Consider the following 16,789-nt stretch of genomic DNA (forward strand, 5'->3'; position numbering starts at 1 on the left):
AAACTATTGTACTCTTTAGTCGCAGGATCACGCCAAGCTGAGACGTACAGCCGCATTCCACCGTAATATGAATATATTATTATGGGAATGGGATAATTGAAGGCAAGGCTCAAATAAAACACTACACATTTAATTTCTGCAGGGAATATTTTCTGACGGCCCTGGTACATACGGCAGAGGCCGGATGTACATGTCCAAATGATTTTTGTAGCACAGATCTGCGTCTACCTTGTTCAAAAACATCTTGTCACAGACGTCACAGGTAAATCTGTTAAGTGTAAAAAAAAACTGTAATTCTTTATAACAACACACTCCATACACCGGGAAAGCGACGCCACAATCCGTGGAGTTACATTCTGTACCTATTTACTGCTACAGGAGGAGGTAGTAGACACCTACCGAAACAATAACTTACTCCCAGTGAGATCTAATAGCACTAGTTCAGGAGGTGCTGTGAACCTTCCATTAAAGCTAGTTGTGATCTCGTTGAATGTTTCCCTTTGTGTCTCACAACTCAAGGGGGTAGTCACAGCCTACCCTCTAAAGACAGCTCTTCTTCTTCACACAAAACTACATGCACTTACCATACATACACCCTTCACTCCAAATCAAAATTTAAAAGAAAAATGGGACCCAAAATAAACAACACCTCGGAGTCCTCCTCTGGGGAGGGAACCAAAAATGTCCCCAGGTCGGACACCTCTCCTGTTGAAGACCACAAATGCCTTGACACTTCCCTCAACTTTTTCTACATTAACTTCTGCAACATTCGCGGTCTTAGATCTAATTTTCAATCTGTGGAACACCACCTCTCTTCTACTAAACCTCATCTTCTTTTCCTCACCGAAACACAGCTATCTGAGGCAACTGACAGTAGCCCCTTCTCTGTTCCCCCTACTTTCTTTATTCTCATTTTCATTCCAAAGCTGGATGCGACTTAACTTGCTCTCGTGCCCACGCTCTTGAGTCTTCCGAATTTTCCACCATCTGGCTACGACTTAACAGTCACTCTCAAACTAAATTCATCTGTGCTGTTTATCTCTCCCCTAACTCTTCTGACTATAGTAATTTCTTCGACTACTGAACTTCTAAAATGGAACACATTCTGTCCCTCTACCCTTTCGCTGAGATTTCCATTCTTGGAGATTTCAATGTTCACCACCAGCTTTGGCTTTCCTCTCCCTTCACTGGTGCAACACCCTACTCGTATTCCTAACCGTCTTGGAGACACGCCCAACATTCTTGATCTCTTCCTCACCTCTAACCCTTCTGCTTATGCTGTCACCCTTTCATCTCCGTTGGGCTCCTCCGATCACAATCTCATTTCTGTATCTTGTCCTATTTTTCCAATCCCTCCGCAGGATCCCCCAAAGCGAAGGTGCCTCTGGCGTTTTGCCTCTGCCAGTTGGGGGGACCTGAGGAGGTATTATGCTGATTTTCCCTGGAATGATTATTGCTTCCGTGTCAGAGACCCATCTCTTTGTGCTGAACGCATAACAGAGGTGTTAGTGTCTGGCATGGAGGCATACATTCCTCATTCTTTCTCTCAACCTAAACCTTCTAAACCTTGGTTTAACTCAGCCTGTTCTCGTGCTATACATGATAGAGAGGTTGCCCACAAAAGGTACTTGAGCCTTCCATCTCCTGAATCTCATGCACTTTATATCTCTGCCCGGAATCATGCCAAGTCTGTTCTTCAACTTGCCAAACACTCTTTCATAAATAGGAAATGTCAAAATCTTTCAAACTCAAACTCTCCTCGTGACTTCTGGCATCTAGCCAAAAACATCTCAAATAACTTCACTTCTTCATCTTTCCCTCCTTTATTTCATCCTGATGGCACCACTGCCATCTCTTCTGTCTCTAAAGCTGAACTCTTTTCTCAAACTTTTGCTCACAACTCCACCTTGGACGATTCTGGGCTTGTCCTTCCCTCTCCTCCTCCCTCTGACTATTTCATGTCTACAATCAAAATTCTTCGTAATGATGTTTTCCATGCCCTTGCTGGCCTAAACCCTCGGAAGGCTTATGGACCTGATGGGGTCCCTCCTATTGTTCTCAAAAACTGTGCTTCTGTGCTTGCACCTTGCCTGGCCAAACTCTTCCAACTTTGTCTATCGACTTGTACCTTTCCTTCCTGCTGGAAGTTCGCCTACATTCAGCCTGTTCCTAAAAAGGGTGACCGTTCTAACCCCTCAAACTACCGTCCTATAGCTTTAATCTCTTGCTTGTCTAAAGTTTTTTTAATCTATCCTGAATAGGAAGATTCTCAAACATCTGTCACTTCACAATCTTCTGTCTGATCGCCAGTATGGCTTCCGTCAAGGTCGCTCTACTGGTGATCTGGCTTTCCTTACTGAGTCTTGGTCATCCTCTTTTAGAGATTTCGGTGAAACTTTTGCTGTTGCGTTAGACATATCAAAAGCTTTTGATAGAGTCTGGCATAAAGCTTTGATTTCAAAACTGCCCTCCTACGGCTTCTATCCTTCTCTCTGCAACTTTATCTCAAGTTTCCTTTCCGACCGCTCTATTGCTGCTGTGGTAGACGGCTACTGTTCTTCTCCTAAACCTATTAATAGTGGTGTTCCTCAGGGTTCTGTCCTGTCACCCACTCTCTTTCTATTATTCATTAATGACCTTCTTAACCAAACTTCTTGCCCTATCCACTCCTACGCTGATGATACCACCCTACATCTTTCCACGTTCTTTCAGAGACGTCCAACCCTTCAGGAAATCAACAGATCACGCGGGGACGCCACGGAACGCCTGACTTCCGATCTTTCTAAGATTTCCGATTGGGGCAGAGAAAATCTAGTAGTTTTCAATGCCTCAAAACTCAATTCCTCCATCTATCAACTCGACACAACCTTCCAGACAACTATCCCTCTTCTTCAATGACACTCAACTGTCTCCCTCTTCCACAATGAATATCCTCGGTCTGTCCTTTGCTCATAATCTTAACTGGAAACTTCACATCTCATCTCTTGCTAAAACAGCTTCTATGAAGTTAGGTGTTCTGAGGCGTCTCCGACAGTTTTCTCGCCCCTCCAACTGCTTACTCTGTATAAGGGCCTTATCCGTCCCTGTATGGAGTACTCTTCGCATGTTTGGGGGTTCCAGTCACACAGCTTTGCTTGATAGGGTGGAATCGAAAGCTCTTCGTCTCATCAACTCCCTCCTCTGACTAACTGTCTTCAGTCTCTTTCTCACCGCCGAAATGTTGTATCCTTTCTATATTTTATCGCTATTTTCATGGTAACTGTTCTACTGATCTTGCTAACTGCATGCCTCCCCTCCTCCTGTGGCCACGCTGCACAAGGCTTTCTTCTTCCTCTCATCCCTATTCTGTCCAACTCTCTAATGCAAGAGTTAACCAGTACGCTTAATCATTCATTCCTTTCACTGGTAAACTCTGGAACTCCCTCCCTGCATCTGTATTTCCGAATTCCTACAGCTTGTCTTCTTTTAAGAGGGAGGTATCGAGGCATTTGCTCCCCTAATTCTGGCTGACGGTTTTGGCACTTTTTGAAGTCTTTGGAGAGCCAGCGCTCAAGTGGGCCTTTTTCTAACTTTCTTTTTTTTGCCCTTTGCTGGCCCTCTTCCCTACGTATATAAAAAAAAAAAAAAAAAAAAAAGGTGAACAGGGGCCACACATTAAGAGGCTTGCCCATTTGCCTCGCCGCTTACCGGGACTCGAACCCGGGCCTCTCGATTGTGAGTCGAGTGTGCGAGAGAGAGAGAGAGAGAGAGAGAGAGAGAGAGAGAGAGAGAGAGAGAGAGAGAGATCAATTAATGTATATGTGTGTGTGTGTGTGTGTGTAATTCACCTCCTCGGTCGTCTGCTGGTCACCCAGCCAGTCTTTCCCATTACGGAGCGAGGTCTGAGCTCATAGACCGATTTTCGTGTAGGACTGAGACCACATAACACACTCCACACACCGGGAAAGCGAGGCCACAACCCCTCGAGTTACATCCCGTACCTATTTACTGCTAGGTGAACAGGGGCCACACATTAAGAGACTTGCCCATTTGCCTCGCCGCTTACCGAGATTCGAACCCGGCCCTTTCGATTGTGAGTCGAACGTGCTAACCACTACAGTACGTGGTGTGTGTGTGTGTGTGTGTGTGTGTGTGTGTGTGTTTCACTGTTTGATCTGCTGCATTCTCTGACGAGACAACCAGACGTTACCCTACGGAACGAGCTCAAAGCTCATTATTTCCGATCTTCGGATAGGCCTGAGATCAGGCACACACCACACACCGGGACAACAAGGTCACAAGTCCTCGATTTACATCCCGTACCTACTCACTGCTAGGTGAACAGGGGCTACACGTGAAAGGAGACACACCCAAATATCTCCATCCGGCCGGGGAATCGAAACCCGGTCCTCTGACTTGTGAAGCCAGCGCTCTAACTGAGCTACCGGGCGTGTGTTTCACTGTTTGATCTGCTGCAGTCTCTGACGAGACAGCCAGACGTTACCCTACGGAACGAGCTCAGAGCTCATTATTTCCGATCTTCGGATAGGCCTGAGACCAGGCACACACCACACACCGGGACAACAAGGTCACAACTCCTCGATTTACATCCCGTACCTACTCACTGCTAGGTGAACAGGGGCTACACGTGAAAGGAGACACACCCAAATATCTCCACCCGGCCGGGGAATCGAACCCCGGTCCTCTGGCTTGTGAAGCCAGCGCTCTAACCACTGAGCTACCGGTGTGTGTGTGTGTGTGTGTGTGTGTGTGTGTGTGTGTGTGTGTGTGTGTGTGTGTGTGTGTGTGTGAGAGAGAGAGAGAGAGAGAGAGAAAATTTTTTTGACGTGTTAAGTAATTGCTATACCAAGAAAAATCAACCTTCAGGCCAAGTTTCACCTGATACACAGTTTACTTATCCCTCATTTAAATGCACATGTATATGTACATGTCTACATCTATACATGCACATGTATATCCACATATGTGGATATACATGACCTTGTTCAGTCACACGTTTGCCCCAAAGACAGCTTCCCACCTCTCACCAAGTCCAACAAAGCTGGAAAACACTGTATTATATCATTTGTATGTATGATTTACCGTCTAAATCTTGGTGGCCCAGTATGCCACGACTATTGCCAGTCTATTAAGGTCACATATATGGTAGGCAGCCTCGAAACATGGACATAAAACGGAAAATAAGGAGCGGAACTGGGGGGTTTCTATGTATTTTCAATGGGCGATCGGTAATGTTTTGAGTGTAAGGGTATATATATATATATATATATATATATATATATATATATATATATATATATATATATATATATATATATATATATATATATATATATATATATATATATATATATATATATATATATATATATATATATATATATATATATATATATATATATATATTTATTTGGAAGGACAGCTAGTACAGAGCTGAACATTCTACTACAATCTACATATCTTACACTTAACTAACATTCATACATCTTTTAGCCTACTCAATCCCTATGGTGGCATTTGACATCCCAACGCGCGGCAGATATTCATAGCACCAGATGAGCTTATAGTGACCCAGGCCAGGGGTGATCAGGCCACACCATGTGTAGTATTTCTTTTTTTTTTTTAGTTTGTTTCTCCTACCTAGTGACGGGTCATAATTTTCGACTTACACCAGGTACCTAACCACTGTTAGGTGAACAGGGCCACACACTTGCTCAAATGACCTCTGACCTGTCCCGAGAATCAAACATATATGCACACACACACACACACACACACACACACACACACACACACACACACACACACACACACACATATATATATATATATATATATATATATATATATATATATATATATATATATATATATATATATATAATCACAGCTTTTATTTTGCATTGCCTATAGTATCGATGAGTATATAGCCATAGGAAATGTTCAATCCCGCCCCTCCTCTTGACACAAGAGAGCACAAGTTCAAAATCCACCTCACCTATGGCATAATTGAGACCAGTGTTCTCGCTACTCTGCGTCAGTTTATGAACTCCTTACCAGTTGTGGCAAGGGAATCTATAAGTTCGTTCAAATCAGCCTTGTATGAATTTCTGGGCCCACTTCTTTACCAATATCCAGATTAGACAACATCACCATTTCCCTTAAATTTGTACTTACTAAAAGTTCATTATTACTGATCTTACTCACCCTTTTGCACTAACATTTATATACTCATGACTTTTCACGATGACTGAAAAAAAGCTACACAACTCAGTCATTGTCTTCCCTTGTTATATGTTTCTGCAAATTGATTGATAAGTTGACTGGCGTATCTTCAGTCTGTGCTGCCCTTACATCAGCCTAGTATAGTGTGCTGAAAAAATTAGCCAACCAGTAGGGTCAGGAGATTCAATTACCAAATTTTAGAGGTGTACTTGTCTTCACCTCTCGTCTTTACATTCAGCCGTAGCCACGGGGGAGTCCAGATTCGCGGGAATTGAAATCGTTAGGTATTCACTTCCGTCTTCTCTTATGTTACCACAGTGCTCCCATTGTTAAGACTTTAACACATGAGATGACACAAGCCGTGACTCAGTCGACGATACTAAAATTGCCTATTATTAATTTATTTATTACTACTATTTTTCTTTATTTTCTGATTCTGAGACGTTTAATGTATAACACGGAATCAAGCTACCACTCGTTCTGCGTTTTCATAAGCCAAACTTCAAAGGTCACCATATGGCCTCCAATAATATTACCGAAACCTCTATTGCGTCACGGACTCATTCTACGATGATATTTCAGGGTTAGAGCGCTGGCTTCAGTGTCTCCTTTCACGTGTAGCCCCTGTTCACCTAGCATTGAGTAGGTACGGGATGTAAATCGAGGAGTTGTGACCTTGTTGTCCCGGTGTGTGTTGTGTGCCTGGTCTCAGACCTATCCCAAGATCGGAAATAATGATCTCTGAGCTCGTTCCGTAGGGTAACGTCTGGCTGTCTCGTCAGAGACTGCAGCAGATCAAACAGTGAATTACACACACACACACACACACACACAGTTGAACTTCAGCAAATGATAATTTTATATTAGTCAATTACACTGAACATGATATTTAAATAGTACATTACCATATGAATGATACATATGTTGTAATATTATATACATGTCGACAACGTAATGATCGGGACTAACCTAGGCCACGTTCACTCATCCGTCGAACCCTCCATCTGCGGCAAGTCGTTGTAGTGAGACAGTCACCAACACAACCAGTGTGGAGTCAGCTAACCACACACCATGTGCACTTGCCAACTGGCAGCAAATGAGTGACTCGCTTAAAAGAGAAATCGAGGCGGGTAGAATACACCAGTAATTGTTCAAGGTGAAATTGTGCAACCTTCTAAGATGTAGGAGTACTTCAAAGCCGCGGCAAGACTAGCTTAAGGACACTTCTTCCAATACACTAATACTTTCTGGCAGCAGCACGTCACACTAGTATGCCATCCTCGAAGCGTGAACAGTAATACTATTTATTTCAGTATTGTTGATAGCTGCCTTGTGTGATGAAATTTCCACAACCGACCATTTGCACTATGATTTTCGCAGATGGTAATGAATTGGCTCAAACTTCAAACATATCAGCGACTGAGTGAAACTGTATCAAGGACAATTTGAATAAAGGTATGATTTTTATTTTGGGTGCATGTAAAAATATAAGTAAATAGCATTACAAATAACACTGGCATCTATTAATTTAAGGAACAAGTGGAGGAGGAGGAGGGGGAGAATCTGAGAGGGGTATAGCTGGTAGGTACAGAATCCACCCATCACCTTCAACCTTTGTTTCAACTCTTCATTTACAAGTTTTATTTTAAGACTCGGTTAATGACGTACATCTACATATCACACGGTCACTGTTCCGTTATGTTACTGACTTTGCTTACTAAAATTGGCATCCAAAATTATTCTAACTAGACAAGTAAGTGAATAAATAAATAAATAAAGAAGTAAAATTACCAAGCAATATAATATATGCCTTACCGCTTGCATTACTCACTACATGGCCTTGGCAGTGTGCGTGTGTGTAAAAGCTCACCAATCACCTCATCAACGTAAATTAACAAATTGACTTACTAAATACCATAACATTCATTATTCTACCAACGTTTCAGTAAGAAAAAAAAAAAGATGTAAATTTTTTTTTTTATATCCAGCGCTTGTCTACAGTAACAGTGCGTCACTGAAAGACAATTGGCAACCCTGCTCAGAGGTACAGTACTGCCAATATATCATGTTCTAAGAATGTACAGACAAACATAATTCTACAGACAGCATTTTGTGGTCCTATGTCCGCTTTCTTCTACACAGCTTTCTTCAATACTCTCTCTCTCTCTCTCTCTCTCTCTCTCTCTCTCTCTCTCTGTGTGTGTGTGTGTGTGTGTGTGTGTGTGTGTGTGTGTGTGTGTGTGTGTGTGTGTGTGTGAGTGAAAACCTTGACATGGACTACCGCAGCCGCTGTGTGCTGCAACACCTCGCCCGCCTACCACAGCCAGACCATCTGGCGGGACAATAACCATGGTTCAAATCTGCCCAGTTCTTACCTCACCGTTATCCTCCCTCCGGCGCCCAGGCAAATTACATATCCACCACCACACCATATGAGGATGTGGGCTTTGTGTCTTCACAAGGTCCCCTTTCTTACAATTTGCTTCTATGAACATTGACATATCTTCCCGCCAGTCAATATATATATATATATATATATATATATATATATATATATATATATATATATATATATATATATATATATATATATATATATATATTGACTGGCGGGAAGATATGTCAATGTTCATAGAAGCAAATTGAAAAAGGACCTTGTGAAGACACAAAGCCCACATCCTCATATGGTGTGTGGTGGATATGTAATTTGCCTGGGCGCCAGGAGGATAACGGTGAGGTAAGAACATATATATATATATATATATATATATATATATATATATATATATATATATATATATATAGAGAGAGAGAGAGAGAGAGAGAGAGAGAGAGAGAGAGAGAGAGAGAGAGAGAGAGAGAGAGAGAGAGAGAGAGAGAGAGATTGAATTATTTACCTGTTTATTATTTTGATGTAAAAAATTATTGTATGTTAATTTGTTTTCTTTATCCCTTTGTATAATTTACCTATCATAATTTACAATACAACTTGTTTGCAGCTTCCATGGTGGGTGAAATCAAACATATAGTAGAGAGTGTTTACACACACACACACACACAGTAGCTCAGTGGTTAGAGTGCTGGCTTCACAAGCCAGAGGACCGGAGTTCGATTCCCCAGCCGGGTGGAGATATTTGGGTGTGAAAGGGTAGCCCCTGTTCACCTAGCAGTGAGTAGGTACGGGATGTAAATCGAGGAGTTGTGACCTTGTTGTCCGGTGTGTGGTGTGTGCCTGGTCTCAGGCCTATCCGAAGATCGGAAATAATGAGCTCTGAGCTCGTTCCGTAGGGTAACGTCTGGCTGTCTCATCAGAGACTGCAGCAGATCAAACAGTGAAACACACACACACGCAGACCGCGTAGTGTAGTGGTTAACACGCTCGTCTCACAATCGAGAGGCCCGGGTTCGAGTCCCGGAAAGCGGCGAGGCAAATGGGCAAGCCTCTTAATGTTTGGCCCCTGTTCACCTAGCAGTAAATAGGTACGGGATGCAACTCGAGGGGTTGTGGCCTTGCTTTCCCGGTGTGTGGAGTGTGTTGTGGTCTCAGTCCTACCCGAAGATCGGTCTATGAGCTCTGAGCTCGCTCCGTAATGGGGAAGACTGGCTGGGTGACCAGCAGACGACCGAGGTGAATTACACACACACACACACACACACACACACACACACACACACTAACGAAGATTGGTGGGCCTTACATTTCACTGGGAAGCGAGGTCACTGTTCTTTCATTTATGTGAGCAGCTATACTTGTTGCGCAAAACGAGGCCAGTTTTTCATATTCAATTGGATTCCCAGAACTTTAGCATTGTGAGCTCCTTTTCATCTCTTTTACAACAGACGCCACTGGTTACTCGCCCCAATCCTCTCGAGCGGACAGATCTTTCATTGGCAGACTAGTTAATGTTTATGAAAAAAAATGTTTCACCTTACCTATGAAAGATGTGCAGATTAAGTAAATACTACTAAGTAGAACAAGCCAAGTGTTCACATTCTTAACTTTGACACACACTATATTAATGTCATGGACACCACCACCCTCACTATACCCATTGCTGCACGCACCCCTCCCCCCCGACACAGCCTCTATCATGAGTCGTATAATATTATTATAATTCATACAATCCGCTTTCGCATGTCCGTCTGGGAATAGGGTATATCATCAGTGAAATTACTTCGTTGACGAGAAAATTAATCGTAGCTGCCAAATATTCCTCCGTGTTTGGCACCTCCGATGAATTTTCCAGTCAAAAGAATGACATCACTAATGACACACTTCGTCAGATGGACGTGTGGAAATTGTAGCGTAAGGAGCTCTTCACAGTCCCATTTCTGTAAACCTCTATTGGCAAATCTTTCAAACTTATTTTTCTGTCTCATCACTCTCATGTCTTGTCGTCCCTTCCTGCGTCTGCCACTGCTTTGATTCCTGTGGATCTATTTGAGCTCATCTTTCTTGTACGTACTTCTTTCTTTTTTTACTAAATAATTTCGTTGAGGAAGGAGATCTGCAAATCATGGCTTGTTTTCTGATGAATGCTGATGTTTTTGTCTCGTGAAGTTGTTATTAACATTAATTAACTTATATGTTGCTTTGTGTACACATATCTTGTTCTTCATTGATTCAACAAGTTCCTAATTCCCACGTACGCTCTACATCCACAAGTTACCAATGCTGCAATGTTGCGTTTTCACTTCATACAATTTTCTACCTTTACCTATGTTGTTGTAATTTACTACTTCAAAACTTTGACTTACAAAGGTAGCAGAAGGTTATTCTCGGCATTACTATTAAAGGTTAATTAATCATACTTTATTAGTTTTGAAACTTACATACGTAATACCTAAGTTATCGTCCATCATCATTATCATCATTTATCTTTTTCTTATCATCATCATCATCTTCATCGTCATTATCAATCGTTTATTTATCCATTTTATTCTATGTAATCGATTTAATCTATTATTATCATTATTATTATTATTATCATTATTATTATTATTATCAATATTATTATTATTATTATTATTATTATTATTATTATTATTATTATTATTATTATTATCATTATTAGTACTATTATCGGTAATAATAATAATAATAATAATAATAATAATAATATTATTATTATTATTATTATTATTATTATTATTATTATTATTATTATTACTACTACTACTACTATTATTATTATTATTATTATTATAATTATTATTATTATCATTATTATTATTATTATTATTACTATTATTATTATCATTATTGGAGAAGAAGGTGAAGAGAAACACAGGTGTAGGGAGGTGAGTTTTCTCTTCACCCCCTCCTCCAACTTGTCTGAATGTCTGAACATTATCATTATTATTACTATTACTTTTATGTAAGAGGGTCACTGACCAAGAGCAACAAAACTAGAGAGAGAGAGAGAGAGAGAGAGAGAGAGAGAGAGAGAGAGAGAGAGAGAGAGAGAGAGAGAGAGAAGACCCACTGAGGTGTTGATTCCCTAAGAGACCAAAGCGATCGTCAAAATTCAAAGTATAAGTGTCTTTAAAGGGTCCAAGTCATATGAAGGAGGAAATACACAAACAGGCAGAGAATTCCGGAGCTTACCAAATACCAGAGACAGCGATAAATGATTTGAGAATACTCTTAAACAGTGGTGTTCCTCAGTATTCTGTCCTGTCACTTATTCTCTTTCTATTATTCATCAAGGATCTTCTAAACCATCTATCTTAATAGATATAAAACAAGCCTCCAGTGCCCCAGGGTCCGTATCCACCACTTCAAAACTTCAGCGAAATGGAGCGACTGTTAAGGCCTGAGAGGCTGGACTGCGACTCTAAAGGCGGATTCACATGTGTCAATATGCGTCTGAAATTGCAAGTCAGTAGAATTATCGACTGAGCCCTTCTAGTTGGAACACATTCACACATAGCGACTGGTGAGTATCGGCTGGTAGGCGGGAAGTGAATGTATAAACAAACAACTACTGAACAAGATGTCTTGCTCTGGTGACGATGACGATTGCCTAATCATAGTCTTATAAATTTTCACTTTTGTTAGCATTGAAAAATTAGCATTGTTCCAAATAGCTTTCAACATTCCAATTGCTTGATTTGCTTTCCTTAGTCTCTCCTTAAACTTGAAATTTAAGGAACCATTCTTAGATAAGTAAATTCTCAACCTGTCGCACTATTCTACCATCAACTATACAATCCCTAGGATTCTCGTTATTCATATTATTAACTCCGTCTTCGCGCAATTAATAGCAAACCCTACCTTATCTCATTCCCTAACCAAGCAATCCAACACTTTGTATTTCCTCTGAACTTTCACCAATAAGCACAATATCATCTGCATAATCTATATCTACCAACTTTCGACCTTCTCCCCAAACAATACCTTCATCTGTCTGGCTCATAACTCTTCATTACATAATCAATTACTAAAATGAACAACAAGGGAGACAATATTCCTCCCTGAATTACACCAGACTTAACTTCAAATGCATCACTCAACGACTCATCTACTATCCCTTTACAATGAGTACCATTATGCAGATATGTTACCATCCTAACAAAATATTCTGGTATCCCATAGTGTCTCATTATCTCTCTGATCATATTTCTAGAAATGCTGTCAAATGCCTTTTTAGAATTAACAAAACAAAGCCTAAGTGGCATTTTCATTTCATTTGCCTGTTGCATTAAAAGCCTAATATATATATATATATATATATATATATATATATATATATATATATATATATATATATATATATATATATATATATATATATATATATATATATATATATATATATATATATATATATATATATATATATATATATATATATATATATATATATATATATATATATATATATATATATATATATATATATATATATATATATATATATATATATATATATATATATATATATATATATATATATATATTTTTTTTATGCAGGAGAGAAGGCCAGCCAAGGGCAACAAAACATTTAAAAAAAAGGGCCCACTTGAGTACTGGTTCCCTAAAAGATAAGTAAAGAGTTAGCCAAAATTAAGGAACAAATGTCTTGATACCTCCCTCTTAAAAGAAGTCAAGTCGTAGGAAGACAGAAATACAGAGCAGGTAGGGAGTTCCAGAGTTTATCAGAGAAAGGTATGAATGATTGAGAGTTGTGGTTAACCCTTGCATTAGAGAGTTGGACAGAATAGCGATGAGAGGAAGAAGAAAGCCTTGTATAGCGAGGCTGCAGGAGGAGGGGAGGCATGCAGTTAGCAAGATCAGTAGAACAGTTAACATGAAAATAGTGATAAAAGATAGAAAGAGATGCAACATTTCGGCAGTGAGAAGGAGGTTGAAGACAGTCAGTCAGAGGAGGGGAATTGATGAGACGAAATGCTTTTGATTCCACCCTATCTAATGAAACTGTGTAAGTGGAACTCTCCTCCCTGCAAACATGCGAAGAGTACTCCATGCAGGGGCGGATAAGGCCCTTGTACAGAGTTAACAGTTGGAGGGGCAAGAAAAACTGGCGGAGACGCCTCAGAACGCCTAACTTCATAGAAGCTGTTTTAGCAAGAGATGAGATGTGAAGTTTCCAATTAAGATTATGAGTAAAAGACAGACCGAGGATATTCAGTGTGGAAGAGGGAGACAGTTGAGTGTCATTGAAGAAAAGGGGATAGTTTTCTGGAAGATTGTGTCGAGTTGATACATGGAGGAATTTAGTTTTTGAGGCATTGAAAACTACTAGATTTTCTCTGCCCCAATCGGAAATCTTAGAAAGATCAAAAGTCAGGCGTTCTGTGGTGGCCTTGTGTGATCTGTTGACTTTCTGAAAGGTTGGACGTAGAGAGATGTAGGGTGGTATAATCAGCGTAGGAGTGAATAGGGCAAGAAGTTTGGTTAAAAAGATCATTAATGAATAATAGAAAGATAGTGGGTGACAGGACAGAACCCTGAGGAACACCACTATTAATAGATTTAGGAGAAAAACAGTGGCCGTCTACCACAGCTGCAATAGAACAGTAGCAAAGGAAACTTGAGATGAAGTTGCAGAGAGAAGGATAGAAACAGAAGGAGGACAGTTTGGAAATCAGTGCTTCATGCCAGACTCTATCAAAAAACTTTTGATATGTCTAACAAAATAACAAAATACTGATCATTACACCAACGACATCTCCTAAATCCAGCTTGCTCTTCTCTCAGGATACCATCAATAACTGGTTCCATACTATTCAGTAATACTTTACAGAAAATTTTCAATGCAATTGGTGACAAAGTAATCCCTTTTCAATTTCTACATTCACTCAAATCTCCTTTTTTTGGGAATTTGAACAATTACTCCTTGTTTCCATTCACTAGGTATCTCCCCCGTTTCCCATATTTTATTTAACAATTTTGTTAAAGCATCTATCAACCTTTCATCATCAACCTTAAACATCTCACGAATAATTCCGTCTTCTGGTGTCTTATTATTTTTTAACAGGTCTGTTGACTTTTGTATCTCCTCCAATCTAATATATCCAATATTCTTGTCCAAATCTCTCTGCGATGCTCATATATCCTCATCGAAAAGTATCCGTCTGTTTAATACAGTTTCAAAATGTTTCTTCCATCTATTCTTTATATCAATATCTTTAGTAAGCAGATTTCCATTTCATCCTTTACTGGTATCTCTTTACGTTTATTGGCACATCCTGTCATTTCTTTAATCGCTTCATAAGCTAATCTTTGATACTGTCCATTATTCTTGTTAATCAGAGTTTTCCGTTTCTCTTACCTTATCATTTAAATGTTTTCTTTTATCCCTCCTACACAGCTTCTTAACTTAAACGCTAATACTCTTCCCGTGGCATTCTAACATTATAATCACTTTGTAATTCAATTTTTTTTTTTATTTAGTCTCTCTCCTTTTCTCGATAATATTTTAAGTTCCATCCGACATCCACTTCTTCCTCTTAGTCCTGCACCTCCTTCCAATTGTATTTCTAACAGCCTCATGTATAACCTTTTTAATATTACCCCCACATTTCACTTACGCCAATCTGTTCTTCCTCCAAAAGTTCCAAAACCAGGAACCTGTTCCGACACTCCAACATGTACTTCCCTTTTTACATCTCCATCACTCCTAAGCTGCTCAATATCATATCCAACTCTTACACTCTGTTCCTTCTTTTGACTTTTAAGTTTGAACTCAAGCTTTAACACTACAAGCCGGCAGTCTCTCCCAATTATCACTCCTCCCCTTTTCACAACCACATCTAACAAAGAACTTCGATGCTTTCTACTCACAGCAATGTAATCAATCTGAGTTTTGTACCTTCCACACGGCGACAACCAAGTAGTTTTATGTAAATTACGAAGTTTAAAAAGTGTGCCTCCTATAATTAAATAATTTGTCAAACAAAAACTTGCAAATCTAACTCTTATGATTCCCAGTTCCCATTCTTCCCATGCACGACTCAAACCCAACATTTGAAGATCCAACAACTACATTAACGTTACCGATGGAAAGCAAAATATCATATCTAGCAATCCTTCCAATCACCTGCAATTTTGCATAAAAATAATTTTTTATATCATCAGATTCATCATTTGTGGGAGCATAGCATACGATCATAATAATGTTACTGTGGTTGGATTTGAATCCTGCACAAAGTAATCGTTCATCATTTAGTTCCCACTCATTCAGTGCTTTCCCTGCCTTTGAACAAAGCTTCTATGAAGTTAGGTGTTCTGAGGCGTCTCCGCCAGCTTTTCTCGCCCCTCCAACTGCTTACTCTGTATAAGGACCTTATTGTTTTATTCTATTGTTAACAATGGTTATTCTTACAGCTGTACATTGTGATATTCTCCTAGCAAGATACAGATATAGCTAAAATCAAGAATAATGATGAAGTGTCATAATTATAAAAGATTACTAAGACAGTAAAATTCATGTAATAACACTAAAATACGATAAAAGAACATCATGCTAATAAACTATCGTATAAAAAGACAACATTAGCGGTAAAACTAGCAGTAAAACTATTACTAAAACATCATAAAATTCAAAATATGATACTAAAATACAATAAAACATAAGAACACTAATCATAAAATTGCCACATAGAAAGAGAAGCACTAGTGATGTCACAATTAAAGCTGAAGGTCGTTACTCAGAAGGAAGTTTATAAGTCTTCTTTTAAACGTGAACACATTTCCTATATCTTTTATACACGAGGGCAAGGCGTTCCAAAATCGCGGACCTTTTACAGAAATTGATCTCTGGCCGTTGTCAGTGCTAGTTCTGGGCATATACAGTAGATTGTGTTGCCTCTTGTTTGTCTGGTTTGCATCACTCACACTTGGAAAGGTGACAAGCCAACCAGGATATTTCTTTTTTAGAATATTGAACATAAAAACACATTGGTCGTAATCACATTTTTTGCTAATTTGTAGCCATCTTAATTCATTTAAAATAGGAGAAGCATGGTCATACTTAGATCTATTACCCACAGCCACTTTGGCAGAAAAATTTAGTATTTTTTGTACTCTTTTTAGCTG

The 16,789-nt window shown here is 39.5% G+C and overlaps 1 protein-coding gene across 4 annotated transcripts in view; it reads right to left on the minus strand.

The window, feature by feature from the left end:
- LOC123518687 (glycerol-3-phosphate dehydrogenase, mitochondrial-like) overlaps nucleotides 1–16,789 on the minus strand; it is a 162,405-nt gene that overhangs the window by 134,817 nt on the left and 10,799 nt on the right. Inside the window, exon 1 of one of the 4 annotated variants that reach the window (XM_045279651.1) lies at nucleotides 7,195–7,328. The exons of 2 other annotated variants lie outside the window; for them this stretch is intronic. In XM_045279651.1, coding sequence (XP_045135586.1) covers nucleotides 7,195–7,213 — 19 coding nt within the window. In that variant the 5' untranslated portion in view covers nucleotides 7,214–7,328. Of the gene's footprint in view, nucleotides 1–7,194; nucleotides 7,331–16,789 lie in introns of those variants that run through there. One more of the 4 variants, XM_045279655.1, reaches the window with a different exon arrangement.

This window comes from Portunus trituberculatus, chromosome 44, assembly GCF_017591435.1.
Source record: "Portunus trituberculatus isolate SZX2019 chromosome 44, ASM1759143v1, whole genome shotgun sequence".
NCBI lineage: Eukaryota > Metazoa > Arthropoda > Malacostraca > Decapoda > Portunidae > Portunus > Portunus trituberculatus.